The sequence below is a fragment of the Falco cherrug genome, chromosome 10 (genome assembly GCF_023634085.1).
Source record: "Falco cherrug isolate bFalChe1 chromosome 10, bFalChe1.pri, whole genome shotgun sequence".
Lineage (NCBI taxonomy): Eukaryota > Metazoa > Chordata > Aves > Falconiformes > Falconidae > Falco > Falco cherrug.
In genome coordinates this window covers 18,362,706-18,382,454 of record NC_073706.1, presented here as the reverse complement: position 1 = coordinate 18,382,454, position 19,749 = coordinate 18,362,706, and the positions used below count along the sequence as shown (strand labels likewise).

Sequence of the window (19,749 nt, the reverse complement as noted above, 5' to 3'; positions counted from 1 at the left end):
GACAGCGCTGACCCCGAGATTAATTTCTGTGTTTACCTGGCTTTCTTTCTCCTTGATTCTTCTCAGATTATCTGCCTGCTTCTCTTCCAGTTTCTGCTGGCACCTGGCTGTCTTTTCTGTCATCTTTAAAAAGAAAAAAATTAAGAAACCATTCAACTTGTCTCTCTCACTCTCTCCCCCCCACCTCCCCCCATAAGGGGGTGGGTTGCTGAAGGGTAAACATGAGACCCCTAGGGGCTCCCCCCTTCCGTACACCTTTGCACATCATGAAATAGGTGTGGGGTTACACTGTTAACTAGTTGTGCTTCAAAACAACCCGATTTAGAAATGAGAAGTATCCTGGACAGCTCTCTGCACTGCATCTCTGACCTGGGGCGAGCTCGCTAGACCTTTACAGACCAGTGGCCTTTTAGCAAAGGTAGTAGCTGTCTTCAGCTGTGCTTTGGCTGTCTGAAGTATGTTCTCAGAGCCCCCAATGCAGTAGCATTTTAACAGGATTTAAATACCTCAGAGAACTGACGCTCTCTCTGTGAGACATGCTGAGGATGTATGCAAGACACCCCCTTGCAGAAAGCAGAGATGCTGTGGCAGACTGTCACAGAAGAACTTACCAGTTTGATTGTTTGCACCACTTCCTGAATGTGAGAGTTATTAATTTCTTTCTTCAACCTTTAAAGAAAGGAAATGTAAATAACCCTATAATTCATCTGTTATCTTTAGCAGTATTGATAAACAAGTTTTATATGAAGTGCCATACAGTAAGACAGGACTGCTAGTGCCCACACAGACAGGTGTGTTATGCTCTCCTAGCGTCCTCCCACACAGAGAGGTTGCTGTAATTTCAGGAAAGGCAAATAAAACACCATTCAAATTTGACTGCGAGATAAACCAAATAATTGGGTGCAAAATTCTATTTTTTTTCAGCTTAACAGACAGCAAAGGGACCTTGCTGTGAGCTGGAAGGAAAGGAGGCAGCATACCCTCTTCTGTACCCTTGAACATGTGAAGCTGTTGCAAACTGATTCGTGTCACGCAGTACTTGAATACACAGGCTCAGTAGCAGAATATTATTTTTATAACAGTGAAGGGGAAGGCAGGTGGCAGCCATTATATACCCAAACACAACCTCTTAACAGAGAGGGCTGCTGGCACTGATTACACACAGATTCTAGAGAGGCTGGGGAAGACCTGCCTTTGATTCTAGGGCAGATAAACACCCAGGCACCATGGGAGGCAGCAGGTATTTTGAAGTGCTCTTAGCCTTCAGCTGAAGTGACTGGAAGGTGCCTGTCACTTCAGCAAGAAGCTTAGGTGTGGCGCAGGAGAGCCAAAGTGATGGGTGCGTGCCATAGGAAGGGTCGTCTTCAAGGTCCAATTTCTCTATCTGTATGCTCTCCCTCTGCATTCCACGAGCTCCTACTCCCTGAAGGGGCGGCAAGGGGCAGTTCTAAGGCACTACTCCTCTCAGGCTATTCAGAAGTCCAGTAAGTGAAACCAATTTTGCTGACAGCTTTACACAAAAAAAATTAAGCCTACAGAGAAAGCTCTGGAAGCCACTGTCAGCAGCAACTGCAGGAATGACGTTATCACTGCAGCTAGGGAGCAGATGTTTGGCCTTACTGCATATGTGCCTGCGTACCGGAATGCAATGGAGCAAAAGCATTAAGCCGGGAGATGAGGGCAGGCCAGCACCCATCCCTTGGCCCCTACAGCTCTGCCACTACTTGTTTGGGTCCTTCAAGAAGCTTCCCTGATGGTGACAGAGACTGGTGCAGCGCTGCTCCCTGCCTGGAGCAGGACAGTAGCGTTCTGCATAGACAGACCCAGTAACATCTGCCCCGGTACCTCTCCTGAGCAGCCTTGTCACTCGTATTCCTCATCATGGTTTGGATTCGCTCCACTCTCTTTGCCTCGAGCTTCTTCTTAATGTCTTTAATATTGCTGTGGAGAGAAAAGAGTGCTGTGAGAGACAGGCCTGGTTACAAACTCCAGAGACTGAAACGGCCCTCCCACACCTGCTCTCTGGAGTGCTCTACTGTCTAGAAAAGCAAAGTCTGAGTGATTGAGCAGCAGAAAGCCCTAAGTCTTAAGAATATTTTAAGTCCTGTAACTTTTTTTTTTTTAAAAGGGAGTCATAACAAAGAGACAGAAGAAAACACGTTATATAATTATGCTATATTGTATACCTACATGGGGTTCCTCTGGGGCAGCACAAGACTTGCTGAAAGTACTTACGCTGCTAAATTACAAAAGGAGGAACTACATGTCTGTATGGCAGAGCTAAAAAGGAGACCTGAAACATGCAGAAAGGTGGATAAACTCTGGGATGTGACTTGCAAAACAGAAACCATAAACACTTAAAAGGCATTTGATCAACCAGTAGGGAAGATTAAAAGAACAATCCACAGAAAACCTAAGACCTATGCCCCTGTCTGAAGCACATGTCACCATCAAAAATGCTAACTGCATGTCAGAAGGTCAGGGACAGAGGAAGGTGCTTGTGTCGGGGCGTAAGAGGCTGCTGACACCACCAGCGCCTCATCTTGCCCATCCATGGACAAAATGACTGACACAGGACAGCTGCTAAGGGGGACATAAGAACAGCCGGCAGGTTGCAGCCCATCGGTCTGGTGTCCTGCCTCCAGCAGTGGAAGGGAACGCAGGCTTAAGAGAAGTGTAAGAAAGAACAGGTGTAGGGTAATTTTTCCCTCCTTCACCTTCCCAGTTTCCAGTTTATCCTCCTGCCTCTATGCATTTATCTTCCATGAATGTCTCTCATACGTTGGAGTTTAGCTCTGCTTTTGGACTTCACAGCTCCTTGCTGTGATAGGAAAAGAACTTAATTTATATGCTGTGTGACAGAAGTATGCCCTGAGAACTTCACTGGCTGCCCCCCATTTCCTCTCTTATGAGAAACAGTGAGTAATCACTTCTCTATTCTTCTTCTCCATACCATTCATGATTTTACATGCTTCTGTCACATCCCCCTCAATCATCTGTTCTCCAAGCTGAGTCCCATTTAATTTCTTTTGGTGCAGAAATTACTCCTCAATGCTGACTATCCTTGCCACCCCCTTCTTGCTCTTTCAAAGCGTTTTGCTCAAGATGGCATACTGAAAAGGTGACTGCACTGTGGAGACAGATCTAGTGGCGTAACGCTGACTTTGAATCTCTCTTTTCCCCCATAAAATTCTACAAATTCTATTCGCCACTTCGGCCACTGCAGAGTTGTGATTGATGAGCTGTTTGAGAGAAGCATCCACAGCAGCTGAAGATCTGAGTGACAATAGCTCACCCCTGTGTGCAGTTAACTTACGGTTAGTTTTTTTCCATTCACATTATTTTTTACTTACTCATACTGAATTTAACTGCCATTTTATTGACTGTTGCTCAAGATCTTTACACCCTTTTGGAGCTCCTCACAGCCAGCCTTAGATGTGACTGTACAAAATGACATCGTACTTATAGCAAACCATTACCTAGCTACTCAACCTGTTTTTCTTGGTCTTGTCTGAATATGCTGAATAGCTGAGAGAAAAAGAGAATCCATCTTGATGGAGGACACAAATAAAGGAAGTTTTGCCTGACTTGGAAACTAAAGGCTGACAGAGGATTTAATAGGAAGGAGGAATGAGTGAGGATTTAGCTTCAGGACAAAGTTACCGCAAGAACAAATGGATGAATGCCTGGCTGGAAATTGATGAATTGATTCTGCCAGTTTATTTAAGTACTGGAGCCAAGATGCTCAATTCACTTAAAAGACTGAGCTGATCAGTCCCTGGGAGGGATTATATGTGATGTACTGACTACAGCATGTAGAGATGACATCCAGTGACCAGCAGTCTTATTTCCTATCTCTCTGAATTAGTCAGTCCAGGCTGCTGTTGTGCCTCGTGGCAGGAATGCTGCTCTGGAGATCGCAAGACAAGAGCTGTCTTCCCACCACTGCCACCGTGTAACTGTGAGACCCTGTGTCACATGGCTGTGCCTCAGTTTCTCACCAGAGAAAAAGAAATGCTTCTCTTCCCCTGTATTCACTCCTTGTCTGTAGTACAGTGCTTTGAAATCTAGCAAGAAAGCTACCCCAGATAAGAGCTATGCATTATTACTTTGTTATTTAAATACTAAGTTTACCTTTCTGATGCCTCCTTCAGTGCCTTCAGCTCAGCTGTCTGCTTCTCTCTGGCAAGCTCTATTATCTTGGTAACTTGCTGTTCAAGGGAAGAAAAAGATGATCAAAACTAAAACGAAGATGAGACACAGCACACCATCTGTATCTAATTACCACCAGGTTGAGCCTGATCCCTCCCTGCACTGACTTCCAGGGGCCAGCCAACCCATGAAGCTTTGTGCAGGCCCATGCACCACCATGACATGAGCTCAGATGTGCACACAAATCGCACCGTGCTGGTGGACTGGGCTCCACGGGCCCTGTGAGCCCTGTCACACACCTCTAGGTTATCTTTATGGACAGCTTCCTATCTCCTTGTGCAGGAGGTATCACCAGATTCACCGCACTTGTGGGAAGGTGGGAGTCAGCAGCAGAGCTTACCTTCTAAACAACACAGACTAGCAGCAAGGGAATGGGCCTTCTCTCTTGTGGAAACAAAGTTCCGTGGAAACAAAGTTCCATGGAAACTCCCGACAGATGCGCCTCAGTGGTCAGGCCTGCCCGCACTGCTGCCCGCAGGGACAGCCTCAAAGGGACACCCCTGGCTGCTGGGCTACGTGCTGCGCAGTGAGAGCTTGGGTTTTGATTTCCTTTTCGTAGCCTTGCTCACTAAATCTCACAGTCTTTGACAGTTGTGAGACAAGAATGTTTTATTCCTTTGGCTTCTCCCTCTGGTGATAAGCATGATTTCCAGGTAAGCTAGTTCTCAAGAGGTTGTTTTTTTTCCCTTCAGGGCTGGTAAAAAGGCTAGAACAGCCAGTCTTGTAGACAGCTTGCAAGCTGCTTGTCAAGCCAAAGTGCACCAGGGAATCCAAGACTGAAGACGCGTGATGCTAACTCCTTTGGAAAATAATGGTAAGAAAAGGCTTCCAAATGCTGGAGTTGTTCCCCTTTCACTGGAACATGTGGTGTACGCTGTATTTATCACCACCACCTTGCGGACTGCACTTTCTCACAGGCATTATTGTGTCTCTTGCTGGTGTTGGCTAAAGGCGGGGGTCTGAGGGTGTGGGAAACACCAACATGCTTGCGACACCTTACATGGACACTTACTTTGACTTCTACTAAGTCAAACAGCAAAACACTTTCCAGATTTCAAGGGGAATGAGACCCAGCCCTGCTATCAGTACTAAGGGCTCCTAGGAGTACTGTCCTTCACAAGGCTTTCATTGTATTGGCACCGATACAGCTATGGCAAGCACTGAATGCACTGGTGGGGCTGCTCTGTTCCCATGTCATCTGTCCTGGTTGAACGACAGCGGTGAGCACGGTTGCCCCTATGGCGTGTCTGTAATGCTCTGACGGTTGCCACTGGTGAACCTGCAAGGAAGGCTTCAACATACCTGTCACCCCAGCTCTGACAGTACAGCGTCAAGCAGGGAGCCGTGAGAAGCGTGGTACTACCTCATGTAGCCATGCTCCTCAAGAATTGGCACCTGGCAGCGTCTGAAGCTGGTAAATGCCACGTTAACTCCAAGCTAAGCTACCAGAAGAGTTTAAGCAGATGGAGCCTGATATGCTCCAGGGCAGCGCTTCTTGATTTTTTTCAAATTGCAGACCTATAAAAATGTTTCTGCTGGATTTTTATAGCTTCTAACAAATAAGGACCACTACCTACATTCTCAATTATGTTGTGCAGACCTGAAAATTGCTCTGAGGGGTGTCTTCTGCCTTGTGGCCACATTTCCACAGTTTAGTGAATAACTTGGTTTTTCAGGCTGTCCTTGCAGGGGCTCTCTTAGGCTACATTTTCTGTCAACACTTGCAGTCCATACCTCTGTGGCGTGCTGCTCTTTCTTTCTTCGAATCCCATCGTGGTGCTCCTCCCCCAGGTGGATGAGGTCCATCTCCAGCCTCTCTCTCAGTTCCAAAATTCGGCTATCGATGCCTTCCGCCATTTCTACAGGATCTGCACATGTACCAACGTCACCTGTTGTCAAACTCCTGCAGAACAGATACAGCAGCTGTGCTGCTTCTAGAGGTGCTGATACAATCCTGACCTTCCTACCCACCCCTCAGTGGGAACACCCAAAACCCTATAAACCCACGGAGACGGGGATGTCTGCACCACTCCATGCTTCCTTCAAAGGGGAGCCCCGTTTCTCTTGGGGGTTCCTCTTTTTTGGTCTGGGGTAGCCCACAGGTCAGGCCCCTGCTGCAGACCCCATGCTGTATTTACCTCTTCTTCTGGGTTTTCCTAGTGTGTATCATCCTTTTCTTGCCTCCATAGCAGACAGGCTCTGAAAAGAGTACAGAATATTTTTGCAGCAGCTCCTCCCTCCGTTTACTTCCTTTCCGCTCCAGCTCCTTCAATTCCTTCTCCTGCTTCTTCAGCAGCTTCAGAAAGAGCTTCATCTGCTGCAGTTCTGTGAGGCTGGCTGTCTGAGGCTCTAAAATACAAAACAAAGAGAGGCTGTTTGTACTCACATGGCATTTCTCAACCTGCTGTGATGCCTTCTGGGGTCAGTTTTTTCCAGCACTGCCTTCATTCAGCTTTTCCTCCCTCTTTTCAGCATTGCATGCAGCTCAGTTTGTCATCTGGTGGCTATGTGGCACGGGGATGGCCAGAGGAATCGCTGCCCTGTGGTATTTTGGCCAGAGGAACATGCTGGTGGTGATGTACCAGTCTGTCTGTCTTAATGCCTTGCACCCTTTCCCACAATTCTAGGTATCCCAAAGATAGCAGTTTTTAAGCTAGTTGGCAGCTCTAATTGTAAGGGAAAAGCTTTGTTATTTCATTAGTGATTTTTCTGCAGAACTGAGTTATGATGACAGGTGCTTTCATCCCTTCCAGTTTTAATGCCTGGCATTTCTTCAGTTGGGAGGAATAAATGACAGGGCTTTTGAGGCCGATGAAAACGAGAGGGGAAGGATGCCTGGGAACTGCTGGAGAATGTGTTATCTGGCAGTAGCAAGTCAGTCAGATGCAGTTATCTGTGTCAGAAAGGCCACAGGGAGTTATCTTCTCAGGGGAAGTAACTTTGTTTTTCTTTTTTGCTTGTAATGTGTAAAAAGTAAGTGAACTTGCAGGTGCGCCTGCAACATAATGCTGTGCTGTGCAGGGCCAGCTCCTTCTGGAAGGCTCGTACTGCGGAAAGCGAAGCGTACAGCTTAAATGCAACCCCTCCGACAGCGAGCCTAGGCTCTCGGCCCTGAGCCCACTGTCCTTCCATATTATGTGACACCTTCTACCAGAGTACATATTTAAGGTAATCATAGCTCTGTGCTGGGGAGCCCTTTTCTTTAGAAATAACTTTCAAAAACAAAACTTGATGTCTGTAACAGTTACTTGGCAATCTATCCTGAGCGCAACAAGTTCATGCTTGTGCCTTCAGTACAGTTTTGTGGCATAATTAGGCACGCTGGTTACTAGTGTATTGTACTAATTTGTATTACACTGCATTAAGACACAGAAAAGCAGGTGAACAATGTGTTATTACAGGGTGCACGTGTGCTGAAGGCCGCCTGCAGCCACATTACCCCTGGCTTAGTGATGGCAAAGGAACCATCGAATGTAGCCAGAGCAGAACTCGTGTGACAGCTCCAGCCTCCCACTTTGCTATAAAGTTGACTTGCAGCAGCGTTCCTGCAGCCAGCAGCCTCAGAGGGCTAAAGCTGGAGCAGCCCAGAGATCTCCTGACCTACCTGTGCAGGTAACAGTGGCCCGGCTTGCACAGGGCATACTCCAAGCCTCTCTTCTCCTCGAGACAAGCTGTGAGCTCAGTCCCAGCCCGAGAGCTCACCACACACCACAGCAGTTGTCAAAATGGGCAAATGGTGCCACAGGCAGCGAAACTGGGTCCCTGAGCCCAAAGATCCCTGTGGTTTGCCTTTAGGGCTGGCTACAACAGGCAGGGTTGGGTCAGGTCTTTTTTAATTTGCAAAACAGGTGCCATCGCTATCCCAGTCAGGAATTGTGCAGAGAGGGAATGTAAGATGAGTGACAGGGCCTCAGCCCACGTGAGCCACACAGGAGGAGTTACCTGCAATCTGCGTCACTTCTATCACATTTTCGTCCTTGGTGAACGCCGCTGCTCCTGAAATCACAAAAAGAGGTTCCTCTTTATGTTCTATCTTGGACCTTCAGGTTGAAAATGGACAGTAGAGAGCTCAAGAGCATGGGCCACACAAAGGATGTTGGTGTGAATACAAAGGAATTAATTAAGCTGCTGAGATGCTTAAGTGCTTGGGAACTCTGTAAACAGGCAGAGTGGAAAGGGAACAGCGTTCTCTGCCTTGTCAGAGAAAAGACTTTTGCTTTGTATTAGCTCAATATCGCTAGCGATGATTTGGCACATGTAAACTTGTTTTGATTAGGTGAGAAGGATATTCTGGTCTGAAATTTGAGGAAACTAATTGTTTAGATACCAACATATTTCAAAGGACACTAAACACATTGATACAGTCAATACAGAAGAAATACTGATTAGCTGTCAATTACCATAACACACAATAGCGAGGTAATCTGAGTGTATGGTAGGGGATGTGCTTTTACCCAACCTGAAGGCCAAGAAGGTGCCAGAATGGAAGAAACATACTGTAAGAAGATCTTTCTCTGCTAGAGCTTCTTTAACCTAATAATAAATGCTGACTTTGGCTTTTGGTTTCTATTAAAGCAAATTCATAACTTTTTTTCAGCTCAGCTGACTGGTCAGTTATGTAGTTTATAAGTTTTTCTGTTATGTTAATGGATCCCCATTTAATCTAGTGGCCAAAAAACAGGTGCTCTTACTCCCACTCTTGCAGAACACCCAATGTGGGATCTCTTCACTCTGATCCTGTAATAGATCTTACAAAGAGCCTGGTGTTCATCTGAGCTGGTGAACAAAATTACTAATCTTTAAAGCTCTGAAGTATTATACAACTGGACTCTGGTGCAAGTGCAGTTTCAGGGGGATCTAAACATATTTTAAATGTCAGAAATCAACAGTAATCCACAGAAGAGAGACCCTTGAAAAGAACAACAAAGAGGTGAAGGGCAGTGACGTACTGTGGGATAAACCCAAGCCAGATCTTAGAAGCTTTGTCTCAGAAATACCCAGAATTATCATGTCTTTGCTCAAAATCCATGTCCAAACTCTGATTTTACACTTAAAGAGACTACATCTCTGTCACAGGCCACTTCTTCCTTGGACAGTGGTTCCCTCTTAATGTAGTTATCTCCCAGGGCTGAACCTGAAAAACTGAGGTCATCTGTCACAGTCCTCAGCATACACGTAAGGTAGCACAGGGAAGAGCAGTACTACCCTGGTATGTTAGCCCTGCCTCGAAGGGGACAGATGTGTTTGCGCCAGTTGGGCCTTCAGCTTGTTTACTGGTATTCTCAGTAGATACCTGAGATTACTTTTCTGTTGTGGAATAAAAGCAGTATGCACGTCACACTCACTCCGGCCCAGGAGTCAGGGGATAACTACAAATTTTGCCATTTATGACAAGCACTAGAATTTAAGTTGGTGACTTGATCAGAGAGGTTCTGACCCCATTACCAAGGATCTTCACCCTCCCAGCACTGCTTGTTTCCAGCCTTTTGAGTGTACAGGCTTCCCCTTTTAGCTCACCCCACATCCACAGCTTTACCTGCAGGCCCATTAGAAAGAGGAATGCTGAACCTCCCAGTGGAGTCTTGTACCCCATTAGTTTCAGCAGATGGGAAGTTCCTCTGTGTGCCAAGCCTCTAAAACAAAGATCAGAAGTAAATCAAAGCTCTATTATTTCAGGCTGATTCATGCAATGTATTTTAGAGACAATGACAGACCTTGGAAAGTCTTACCTCCGCTGAGCCATCTTTTAGCTCAACTGATCTCTTGTCTTGCAGACTGAAGAACTTAATGGGGTTGGAGAGAGCAATAGTCAGATCTACAAAAAAAAGAGGAGGTCTTTACTCGGATTATCAAAAACCTCATTGCACTCTGATTTTCCTTGCCTTCTGGTTTCCTTTCTGGCCTGGGACAGGAAATTGTGGAGAAGGGGTATTTTGTATTCTCTGCCTGCAGAAGCTTCTCCCTGACAGCACAAAGGAGGGGACCGTTTCCACCTCAGTCCCATTCTCAGATGATGGCTCACAACTGATGCTCAGGGCTATGAAGCTGAAAAGAGCGTAGTGCTCCCAAAATCCAAAGCCAGGTTAAGATTTTCCTAACCTGCACAGCTCCCTGCTCCAGTTCCAGTCCAGTACTGTACAAACCTGGTCTTTTTTTACAAACATGTCTTTAAATCAATAACTTTGCAGGATTTCCCCCCTGATTAAGGTTCATTTGTACACAGGGGAAGAGAGAGTAAACATGAGAAGTATTCGTAAGAACTTCTGTGGTTGATGCTGTTACATTCTGCATGGCTTTGATCATGATTGTTAAAAAGTTTTGCCGTTAATACCTCAGCTGGGGCTTCTTTCCTGATTCATATCTCACTGTCTGACCATCCCCTTTTTAAAGGATCACTCTACCTCAGTATCAGCAAGAACCTCCCTCTCTTCAAAGGGGGAAGAAGAACGCTCCTGTGCTCCCTAAAACCCTGTTCTCAACAGTCCCTGAGAGTTACCACCTCTTCACTCAAGGAAACCTCTCCCTGCTTCTGAATAAAAGCAGTGAAGAGGCTGACCCATCCCAAACCTGGGAGACAGTGACATCTGCACTGCACGTCAGGCAGTGCCACGGCCTGTACAGGGAACCAGGCGCAGCTACAGCGCAGCCACCCGCTTTTCCCTGATGAAAGCAAGGCTGTGACGGGATGCTGGCCCGCGCTCAAGCCCCACCCTGACAAGGAATTAAGGGTGCAGCAGGGAAGCACCCCGGGGCTGGAAAAATGCTTCTAGATCTGAGTCCGGACAAAGGCAGCGCATCCCCCCACGTGCATTCTAACATGTACTACCTGCCCAAGCATCAGGAACGTAGTCCTTTATTTCCAGGTACACAAACAGAGAAGGCATGGTGAGTGGCATGTTACTTTCGCTGCGGAGACAAACGTGGTGATAGCCTGAAAGCAGAAAGCAGAAGAGGTAAGCTGGCCGAATCCCGGTCCCTTCTGGGCTGTGTGCTCCGACAGTAAAACAAGTCCCTCTTCGCAGGAGGGCATGGTGAATGTATTATGGAGTTAAGCCAAGACTACAGCAGGACGAATCTGAAGGCTGCACTGCCTATGGGAATGGAGATTAAGTAGCAAAACATGCAGATATTCCTGTTTTCTTTACAGCTTCCAATGAATAGGTCTCAAGGGCACAAAAGCTAAAGGAATTTCCAAGAAATTTACCTGAGTGCATTGCAATGACGGGAATTATGCGATGTCCAATGAACTTCCCTCCTTCTTCCCAAGCCACAATTTTAAGAGACGCCAACTCAGGCATCATGATCTAAGGGAAAAACAGAGTAAGGCACCAATGTCATCACCTCTAACTCCTAACAGCCTAGCAGCCTCAGTAAGTAGAACTTCACTCTCTCCTCCTTCCAAAAGAACAATACCATCTCTCTGAGGAAGTCACAGCCTATTTCTGCACCTTGTAATTTAAGGCTACAGTTTATCGCAGACACAACTCAATCTACAGACTCCACAAAACACAGGCTTCTCAGAGGACAGTCTACATGGAATCACAGGAGGGCAGTTTACCTAAAGAAAAAATGGGGCAACACACCTCCACAGCACAGCTTCCATGAAGTGATTCACCAGAGGAGGGCATGAACTCGGAAGCGTAATTTAGCAAGCATGGTGACTTTGCCATAAGGGCTCTTGCCTCTCTCCTCCCCCATTTTCTTCTGCAATAAAATGAACTAAAAATTACTGTGCCAGAACTGCAGCCTGAAAAGCATTTTCTGAAATGAGGATAATATTTATCTACCACATCCCAAGTAGGCTGAAAATATCTGCTATTTCACTGCGTGCGTGACAGAGGTGAATTGCGTAACATGTATTTTGCCTTTGTAACTTACTGCAGAAAGGTCAAACGTTACTATCACCTTTGACTTAACTTCCCCATACCCTGTAGCCGGATTAGTGGCCACTGAATTCTTGCGGAGAGAGGGCAGATTTCTCTATTCTAGCACAACTGAAAACCTCCCACTGATCCCATTACTTCTCCAGTTTGTCTGTTTCTCATTTACAGTTTAACCACAGACGTTCTATTCCTTTCTGCTTCCTGGTGCTTGAAGTTTTCAAAGCTGATTAGTCAATTCAATTTGAAGTGCATCACAAATGCGAGACTTTTGATGCCCATTATTTCCAGAAATGTTCCCAGCTACCCCTTGTCTGCTCAGGGAAATCCTGATGGAGAGTTGTTTTGGATACTGTCATTTGGATATTATCTGAGCATGCAACACATAACACCTTGTATGTCTAAAGCTGTGACTCAGATCTCCAGAAGGGAGCTCCTTCTGTTGTCACTGGCCTCTCAAGAAGCAGTGCTTGTGGCCAACAGGACCTTTAGGAATTCTCTGTCTAAATTACTATCAAACATTATTACCTTTTCAAAAACAAAAGCCTCTTCTTTCCATACAGGGTTAATGGAATTGGCAGTGGAGGTCAGTTTGGTTCTGTATTTGCGTTTTGTGTCCCTGGGCAATCCAAAGAGCTCTACTTCCACATATGTCTTCACACTGCGGTCTGAGAGGAACTGACCAGAGAGTATCTACAAACAAACAGAAACATAATTAGCAACTGCTGAAAAGAATAAAACAGAAGAGCCCATCCACACCTTCACCCCAAAGTCACTCTCCCACCCCAAAACATCTTTTCTACTGCAGCTTCCAATCTACAATAGGCTTTTCTTTACCTCCACCCATGTTTCTTGCTTCAGCACTTCCTCCAGCCTCCTCCCTCCCCATCGTCACAGCCTTGGCTGCTTCTGTGTGGCAGATGCTAATTTTCTGTTTTCATGCGATTATGATTAATTTAAAATAGCGAAAAGACTGGGAGTTGCCATGGTAACACTCTCCCACAGGACTCTCCGAGTTCATTTGCCACTAAGAACCCTACTGGGTAATAAATAGTGGGGACATAGATGCCAGTTATGTATGTGGTGCCAGGAACTGGCTGTCAGGGGAGGAACAGCACCACAGTTTGTACTTGCCGTGACAGACAGGGTACTCGCCACCACCACATCAATGCGGTCCACAGAGAAGGGGTCAAACTGCTTGTCTGGCCGCCGCATGAATTCATGCTTGAGCAGATAGCCACACTGGCCGTTGAACTCAAACAGAGCCATGTTCTGCTGCATGGGGACATCTGAGAGAGACAGAAAAACACAGTGAGAAAAATTTCTGTGGGACCTCATCAGGTGGCTTGTGCGCTACGAGTGAGCTGAAGGATGCTGTATTTTTATAGCCCCAGCTAGCCAAAGGCTCACAAAGCCATTTCAAAAACTAATTAAGCCTTTCAGCACCCTACAGGGAAAAATATTACAGCAGCTGTTGTAAGAAAGGTAAGTGGTTTGCTTATGATTGCACCATAAGTCATGGGTAGAACTAAATTAAAACCTACTTTAAGGAGTACCCACTATTTTGGGGTGCGAAGTAAGTAGTTGTCTGAGTCCCTCTGCTCCTTCCCCCTCTCATTTTGGGCCTCCCCTCCTCTGCCACTTCTCTTGAGAACGCTGGCTTGTGGTTTCTGCACCCTTCTTCACCCCTCTTCATAACCAGTCTCTCACTCCCTTTTAAAGCTGCTGGGTTTTTTCTCCTACTGAACCTACAGCTAGTCTCTTACACTCTCTATACATAAGACACTCCCTTGAGGAAGGAAGAGGGGTAAAGAATCGCTTTCTCTGGAGGCTTTTCTTTCCTTCTCATGCTGGTGGTGCAGCAAGAAAAGGCTCTTTTTCCCTGTTCAGGTTAAAATAACCGGAAATAACAGCATAGACAGGCCAGTCCTGTAGCCAGATGGAGCTCTGCCTGCTGCCTCGCAGAAGAGGAAGCAATCAGGGGAAGCAGGAGCTTCTGATGCATTTCTGCACATTATTTAGTCTGACATCACATTACAGGGCAGCTAGAGAGGGTACCCAGACACTAAATGACAGCAAGTCCATACATGCGCGTATGCACAAGTGTGTAGGGCCAGCATCCCAGGCACTGTATGCCAGGTTTGTGCTGGGCCCAGAAAAGTGCTTTTGGTCTGTGGAGATGGAGTCAAAGAAGAACACAACTTTGGGAGAAGGCACACAGAATAAACGCGTTCAGGGAAACAGCAGCGGTGGGAAATAGCAGTGAAGGAAGAGACAGTGAATGCGAGCACACAGCCTCACCCACTCAGAAGCTGGAGGACAGTGTGACACTCACCCATGGTCTGGAAGTTAAGTGCCACCATCTGACAGCCGACATTCCAAAACATCTGGGGCATGTAATTAGAGGAGTCCATCCGGGTGCCTTTGGGGTAAATCCGGCTCATCTGTCGCTTGTTATATCTGCAGTTGCTCTATTGGAAACAAGTCTGGAGCACTCCTTGTGTACCCTGGGGCTAGCTCACGTACCCAGATCATGAAAATTGTTCAGGCTCTGCTACCAAACGCTCAGAGCCTTCCAGACAGGAGGAGAGGCCCTGGCAACAACAGGCTCCTTTCCCATATCCTTTCCACTTAAAAAAAAAAAAGCATCTGGCAGCCTTGGCGTTCACTACAGCAGGATGCGTCCTGTCAAGAATCTCTGGACAGCTCCCAAGCCACCCTGGAAGATCCCATGCCTCTTGCACCTGTACACCCGGTATCTCTGATGAAGAGTTCACCAGGTCCTGAAGCCAGAAGCCAGCTGGATGTAGCTCAGCCTCGCCCAAGCTGCAGACTGGCTCTCCTACCTCACACAGCCAACTACACTGGGCAACGGTTGCCAAAAGGATACTCCACAAACTGTACTGGGAACTTGGTTAGTAGATCATAAGCCTTCAACTCCGTGAAGGAAGAGATGACGTAACTCCGGTTCTTCTCTAGAAACAGGAGATGAGAAAGCATTTAGAAGAAAGGCATGCCCAGCCCCCACTCTGTGTGTGGGGACTGACAGACCCAAGAAGCACCTGGCCCGTTTACGCCCACCTTCTCCCACGTACCTTTTTCTATCAAGGCAATTTACCTTTCTCTGGTCCCTTGAAAAGGGACTGAAGAATAATACTCCATAAAAGGTGATTTACATTTACCAGGGAGACACGGTTGTGTACTACAGGACAGAAACCTCATGGAGTACAGACAGGATGGGCTCACAAAGCTTAAATAGCGCTAATTTTGCCCATCTCTTCCTGGATTTCAGTGTCATTTACAGAACACCTCCTGCCTAGAATTTTAGTTCCGAGTGAATCCCAATATTCAGTGTCTCACACAAAGTTCTTTAATTTGTCAAGTTTCCCCTTCCTCTATTTTTTTCTTTTTCTTTTCCTTCATAACTCAAACCAGCTTACACAAAGCTAGACCCAAATGTGGGAACTCTTTAGAGGAACCTATAGTGTATAAAGGAATAGCATGCATTTCCAGTGTTTCAGACGTTTCTCTGTCCAACCACCACAGAAGAGGAAGGCCAGTCACACACATTAAGAAAAGCTGGGCTCATTCCTGCTCCCAGAAGCAGCAAAGCAAGCCCACTGAGATGGCACTGGCCTCTAGGCTGGGTTTTTTCATCCTCAGTTATAAAACTGGGAGCAGCATCTGACATCTCACTGTCTTCTCCTTAGAAGTTCCTTACTACAGGGAGGAGGGCAGAAGGGAAGTGTTTGAGCCCATGCACACATTGTGGGAGAGAGAGAGAGAGAGCACAACAGAAAATGGGTGAAAGCAAGTCACCAAGGCAGGCAGAGAACAGCAGCATCTGAAAGCACTGCTCTCCTGGGCGAATGAAAACACTTGGGATTCTGAAAGGACTGACTTTGACTTACCAGCAGAGACTTCAAAGGAGTCAAATTTGATGGGCTGTATGTAATTAACAAGGCTGGACATTTCCTCGTATGCTGTCACTTCCAAACCAGCAGTGCCCTGAACAGAAAACAAAATCCAAGAGAAGACATATGAAGAGACTTTTCCTAAAGATGGAACAAAACACACTTGGGCTTCACAATCACAGAACTCCGATGGCTGCCCTGACCAGAGCACACCAGTTTCTTTGGCTTCTAGGTCCTACAGTGACATTGTGGGCAGCGTGGCCAGGGGCACAGTTTCTAGGTAGCTCGGAAAAAACAGAAACTGAGGCATACGGTGAGGTCTCAGTCAGTAAGTAAGGAGTCCAGGACCTCTTTAACCTCTCAGAGCATGGAGTCAGGGACAAACCAAGGGCATTGTTTTCCCTCCTCTCTAAGCGATACGAGGGAGATGGAAGATGGAAATGGGAAATGGATTCTTTTACTCAAGGGAATGCTGACCTCCTCCTTCACCCTTCAAGCAGTAGCACTTCATGTTTCAGTAACAACTTTTATCAGACTAAGGGTAAGCCTCTCCAAACACCCTGAAGGCAGTTATCTCCAAGTCATGCAGAATACCAAAGGCAGAGTCAGAAATAACAACTCTGTGCTTGCAACATAATTTCCCTCATTCAGTTTCTCCTGCAAAAGTCTTGTGGCATGGAAGGAGGAAAGTCCCTGGCTGATCATAGCACAGTTCATTCCCCCTTGCGTTCTGGGTTCATCTTTGTTCAGTATGATATGGCCCCAGAGAAAACTGAAGGCCAGAAAAAATAACCCCCAGAAAAGGAACAGAAACAACTGACAGTACCTCATCTGACTGCATCTTTTTAATTTCCTCTTCATCCAGGTTTCCGAGATGTTCATCCTCTTCCTCTGGTTCCTCTTCAGCCACATCACCTGCCCAGACTAAGCACACACAGCCCACATCAGCAGTATGTACCAGTAGCACACTGAGACAAGACATGGCAGATGGCTAGCATTAGCCATGCATTTAGCTCTGTAAAACCTCACCATCAAGTCATGCAGGCACAGTAAATGGAAGAATCCTACAATTTTATCAACCAAATCCAAATACAAACTAGCACGCTCTGGACTAGCAAGAGTCAAGAGACCAAATCATTCCTCCTGCAGGCTTCCCTCATCCCCCACAAGTGATAATCACAATGCTATTTTCCCCACCACGGTTGCACACATTTGTGGGAATAAATGTCCATTTCTAGGTGCTCTGTAGCAGTGCTCACCTTGTCTTTCTATGACTCCAGGTGCTCCTACCATGACAGGGACTGAAAATACACTGTCCTACCACAGGTTCCCTGAGCCCAAGAGGTGACAGCCTTGAGACCGGAGAAAGGCAGCAGAGTGAGGATGAAGGTTCTATAAACCTTCACGAACCTCAGGGTGAAGAACATGGTGAATTTGTGGTTATCATAGACCTATAAGCAGTAAGAAATTATCCACCCTTCCATGAAACCAATAGCCAGTGTGTATCAACGAATTACCAACTCATGCAGTCATATAACTCAGAGCAGGCAGAAGAGTTGACTGATGGGCAGGGCATAAGTTGATTGTCTCTTCTGGTTGGAATAAAGTGTTTGAAAATATTCTGAAGATTTCATTTCTCTTCCAGGCTTATGCTGCTCCTTGAGATAACTGAATTAATGACTAGTACTGGCTTGCCTCAGGCTAGTATTAATGGCTGATTTGGAAGGTCTCCAGTGGGTCAGACTGGCTCATCTAGCTGTACTAGTCCCATTTTCCCTTCAGACATACCAGTGTCTTCGGCATCCGTAGGGGCTGGCTGCTCAATGATTTCTGGTTCCACATTCCTCCCTTTCTTCAAAGAGTTCTGCCTCTTCCCAGACATAGATTGGTCCTTTTTGTTCTTAATCAAGATTTTCCCTAAGAGATCCTTAGGACTTGGCAGAGGAACTCCTGGCTTCAGCTGCAACAGATAAACTTTGTACTGAATTTCCATCACAACGACAGAATTCAAACACTCATCTCTCCAGTCCCTCCCAGTACCATTCCTTTGGCCATTGGTACATGGACACATCGTTCACACCAGTGTATATTTTAATTTCTCCACCTGCTGACATATCCCACTGTATCTGTGCAGATTTTTTTTCCAAGATTTCACCTTTGGTTTCAGACCAGCATTTGGTACCTCTCAGCCCTCTTATGTTCTGCTGCCTGCACTTGGCATGCTCTTCCCAGCCACCTATCCTGCACCACAGCTAAAAGAACATCTACATGGCCTGAAGGCATCCACGCACCCCTGGCTTTCACATTCCACCTACTTCTCTCATTATCCCAGAGCCTCAGTCCTAGATCAGCACTCAGGCTGTATTTAAACACTCTGCCTGCAGCAGATTTGAAAAAAGATCCCAGAGTAGGTGGCTCAAGCAAGCCAAGGATGTGTGACTCAGACTGTGCTTCTAGTCCTACACTCCCTGTACAGATAGCAACAGGCCTATTAATATTTTAGCTAAATACCCTGAACTGTTTCTCCCCACACACCCACCCTGTCTCTTCCTATTGCCCGGACAAGGACATGGGTCTGGACAACAAGCAACTGCCAGTTTGCTCGCTGCTTCTTTTCAGCTCTTCTTTTGATCTCATGCTTTAAAATAGATGCTTGGGCTAGGTTTCTTAGTTTTCCCTTCCACTACATATCCCAAGGAACTTGCCTCATGCTTTGCAGAACACAGGCACTGCCTATTATTTGTAAATCAGTGTCCATTGGCAAGGTAACTAAAGTAGCAATGCGCACAGGGATCACCAAAAATGTCACTGTCCGCAAAGATACATGCTTGTACAAGCAAGCTGATGAGGAGGGTCAAGCAGATCGGGAGCTTTACTCATCTATTCTGAGCACAAAGCCATGTGTGTGGTTAGCTGTGTGCATAGGTTGGAAGCAGGAATTCAGAGGCATTGGTAGGAACAGCCTGAAACACTACTAGGCCCTTGTTCCCGTTTCTTTCCAAAGCAAGTGCTGGCAGATGAATTTGAAACAGTACCACGTACAAAAATACACAACTGGTACAACTTGGCCACCTAGAGCTCAGTTGCCAGAGTCACTCAGGTCACAGTGTCAAATAAGACTAGAGTCAGGCAAGTGCTTGGGAAAACCTCTGCGACTGAGAGGTCTCCCATCCACTATGTTCCTCACTCCTACGAACCAGGCTTATTTGTCCATGGCATTGCATTCTCTTTCACTGGCCTTGCATCTGTTATGGCCTCTCCTAGCACCAGGAGTGACCAATTTTTCCAGAATGACCTCTCCAGTAGCCTCCCTCCCCGATTTCTACTTACTGGGTATTTTTCCAGCGGCTCTGTCAGCAGCATATCTCCAAATATGGTTCGGCAGTACTCAGCCATCTTTGCCTGCTGCTTGGGCCTGAAAAGAGATCAAGCAGGTGTGGACAGGAGAACAGATACCCAAAGCCAGAGCTTAGCATGAACAGCTGTCTTGAGCTCTAGGTACTCTACCCAGAAAACCACCTCCTGCCTTCACTCAGACAGCTATGCAGATATTGAAGTCCCCTCCCAGGCCGGCTCCTATTTGTTCATACTCTGCCCCCCCCCCCCCCCAGCTAACAGGCTGCACAGTTGTGGTCACCCTCACTCTGCACCTTATGGCTCATCTTTTAGCTCTGACCCACCTCCAGTTGCTTCAGAAATCTCAATCCATGTTTCATTTTTTCATTTCAGCTCAGGCACCCATT

General features: G+C 46.5%; 1 protein-coding gene across 4 annotated transcripts in view; it reads right to left on the bottom strand.

The window, feature by feature from the left end:
- The window catches only part of PLCB2 (phospholipase C beta 2), a 48,290-nt gene that overhangs the window by 3,606 nt on the left and 24,935 nt on the right, over positions 1-19,749 (bottom strand). For 2 of the 4 annotated variants that reach the window (XM_014279336.3, XM_027804054.2), the window contains 19 exons: positions 19,337-19,421; positions 17,795-17,966; positions 16,833-16,930; positions 16,004-16,100; positions 14,983-15,067; positions 14,428-14,552; positions 13,227-13,381; positions 12,621-12,785; positions 11,417-11,516; positions 11,039-11,143; positions 9,942-10,027; positions 9,749-9,845; positions 8,155-8,208; positions 6,351-6,561; positions 5,947-6,115; positions 4,135-4,211; positions 1,846-1,941; positions 612-669; positions 37-123 (listed from right to left, as the gene is read on the bottom strand). In XM_014279336.3, coding sequence (XP_014134811.1) covers positions 37-123; positions 612-669; positions 1,846-1,941; positions 4,135-4,211; positions 5,947-6,115; positions 6,351-6,561; positions 8,155-8,208; positions 9,749-9,845; positions 9,942-10,027; positions 11,039-11,143; positions 11,417-11,516; positions 12,621-12,785; positions 13,227-13,381; positions 14,428-14,552; positions 14,983-15,067; positions 16,004-16,100; positions 16,833-16,930; positions 17,795-17,966; positions 19,337-19,421 — 2,122 coding nt within the window. Of the gene's footprint in view, positions 1-36; positions 124-611; positions 670-1,845; positions 1,942-4,134; positions 4,212-5,946; positions 6,116-6,350; positions 6,562-8,154; positions 8,209-9,748; positions 9,846-9,941; positions 10,028-11,038; positions 11,144-11,416; positions 11,517-12,620; positions 12,786-13,226; positions 13,382-14,427; positions 14,553-14,982; positions 15,068-16,003; positions 16,101-16,832; positions 16,931-17,794; positions 17,967-19,336; positions 19,422-19,749 lie in introns of those variants that run through there. The other 2 variants (XR_008734164.1, XR_003559648.2) reach the window with 2 other exon arrangements.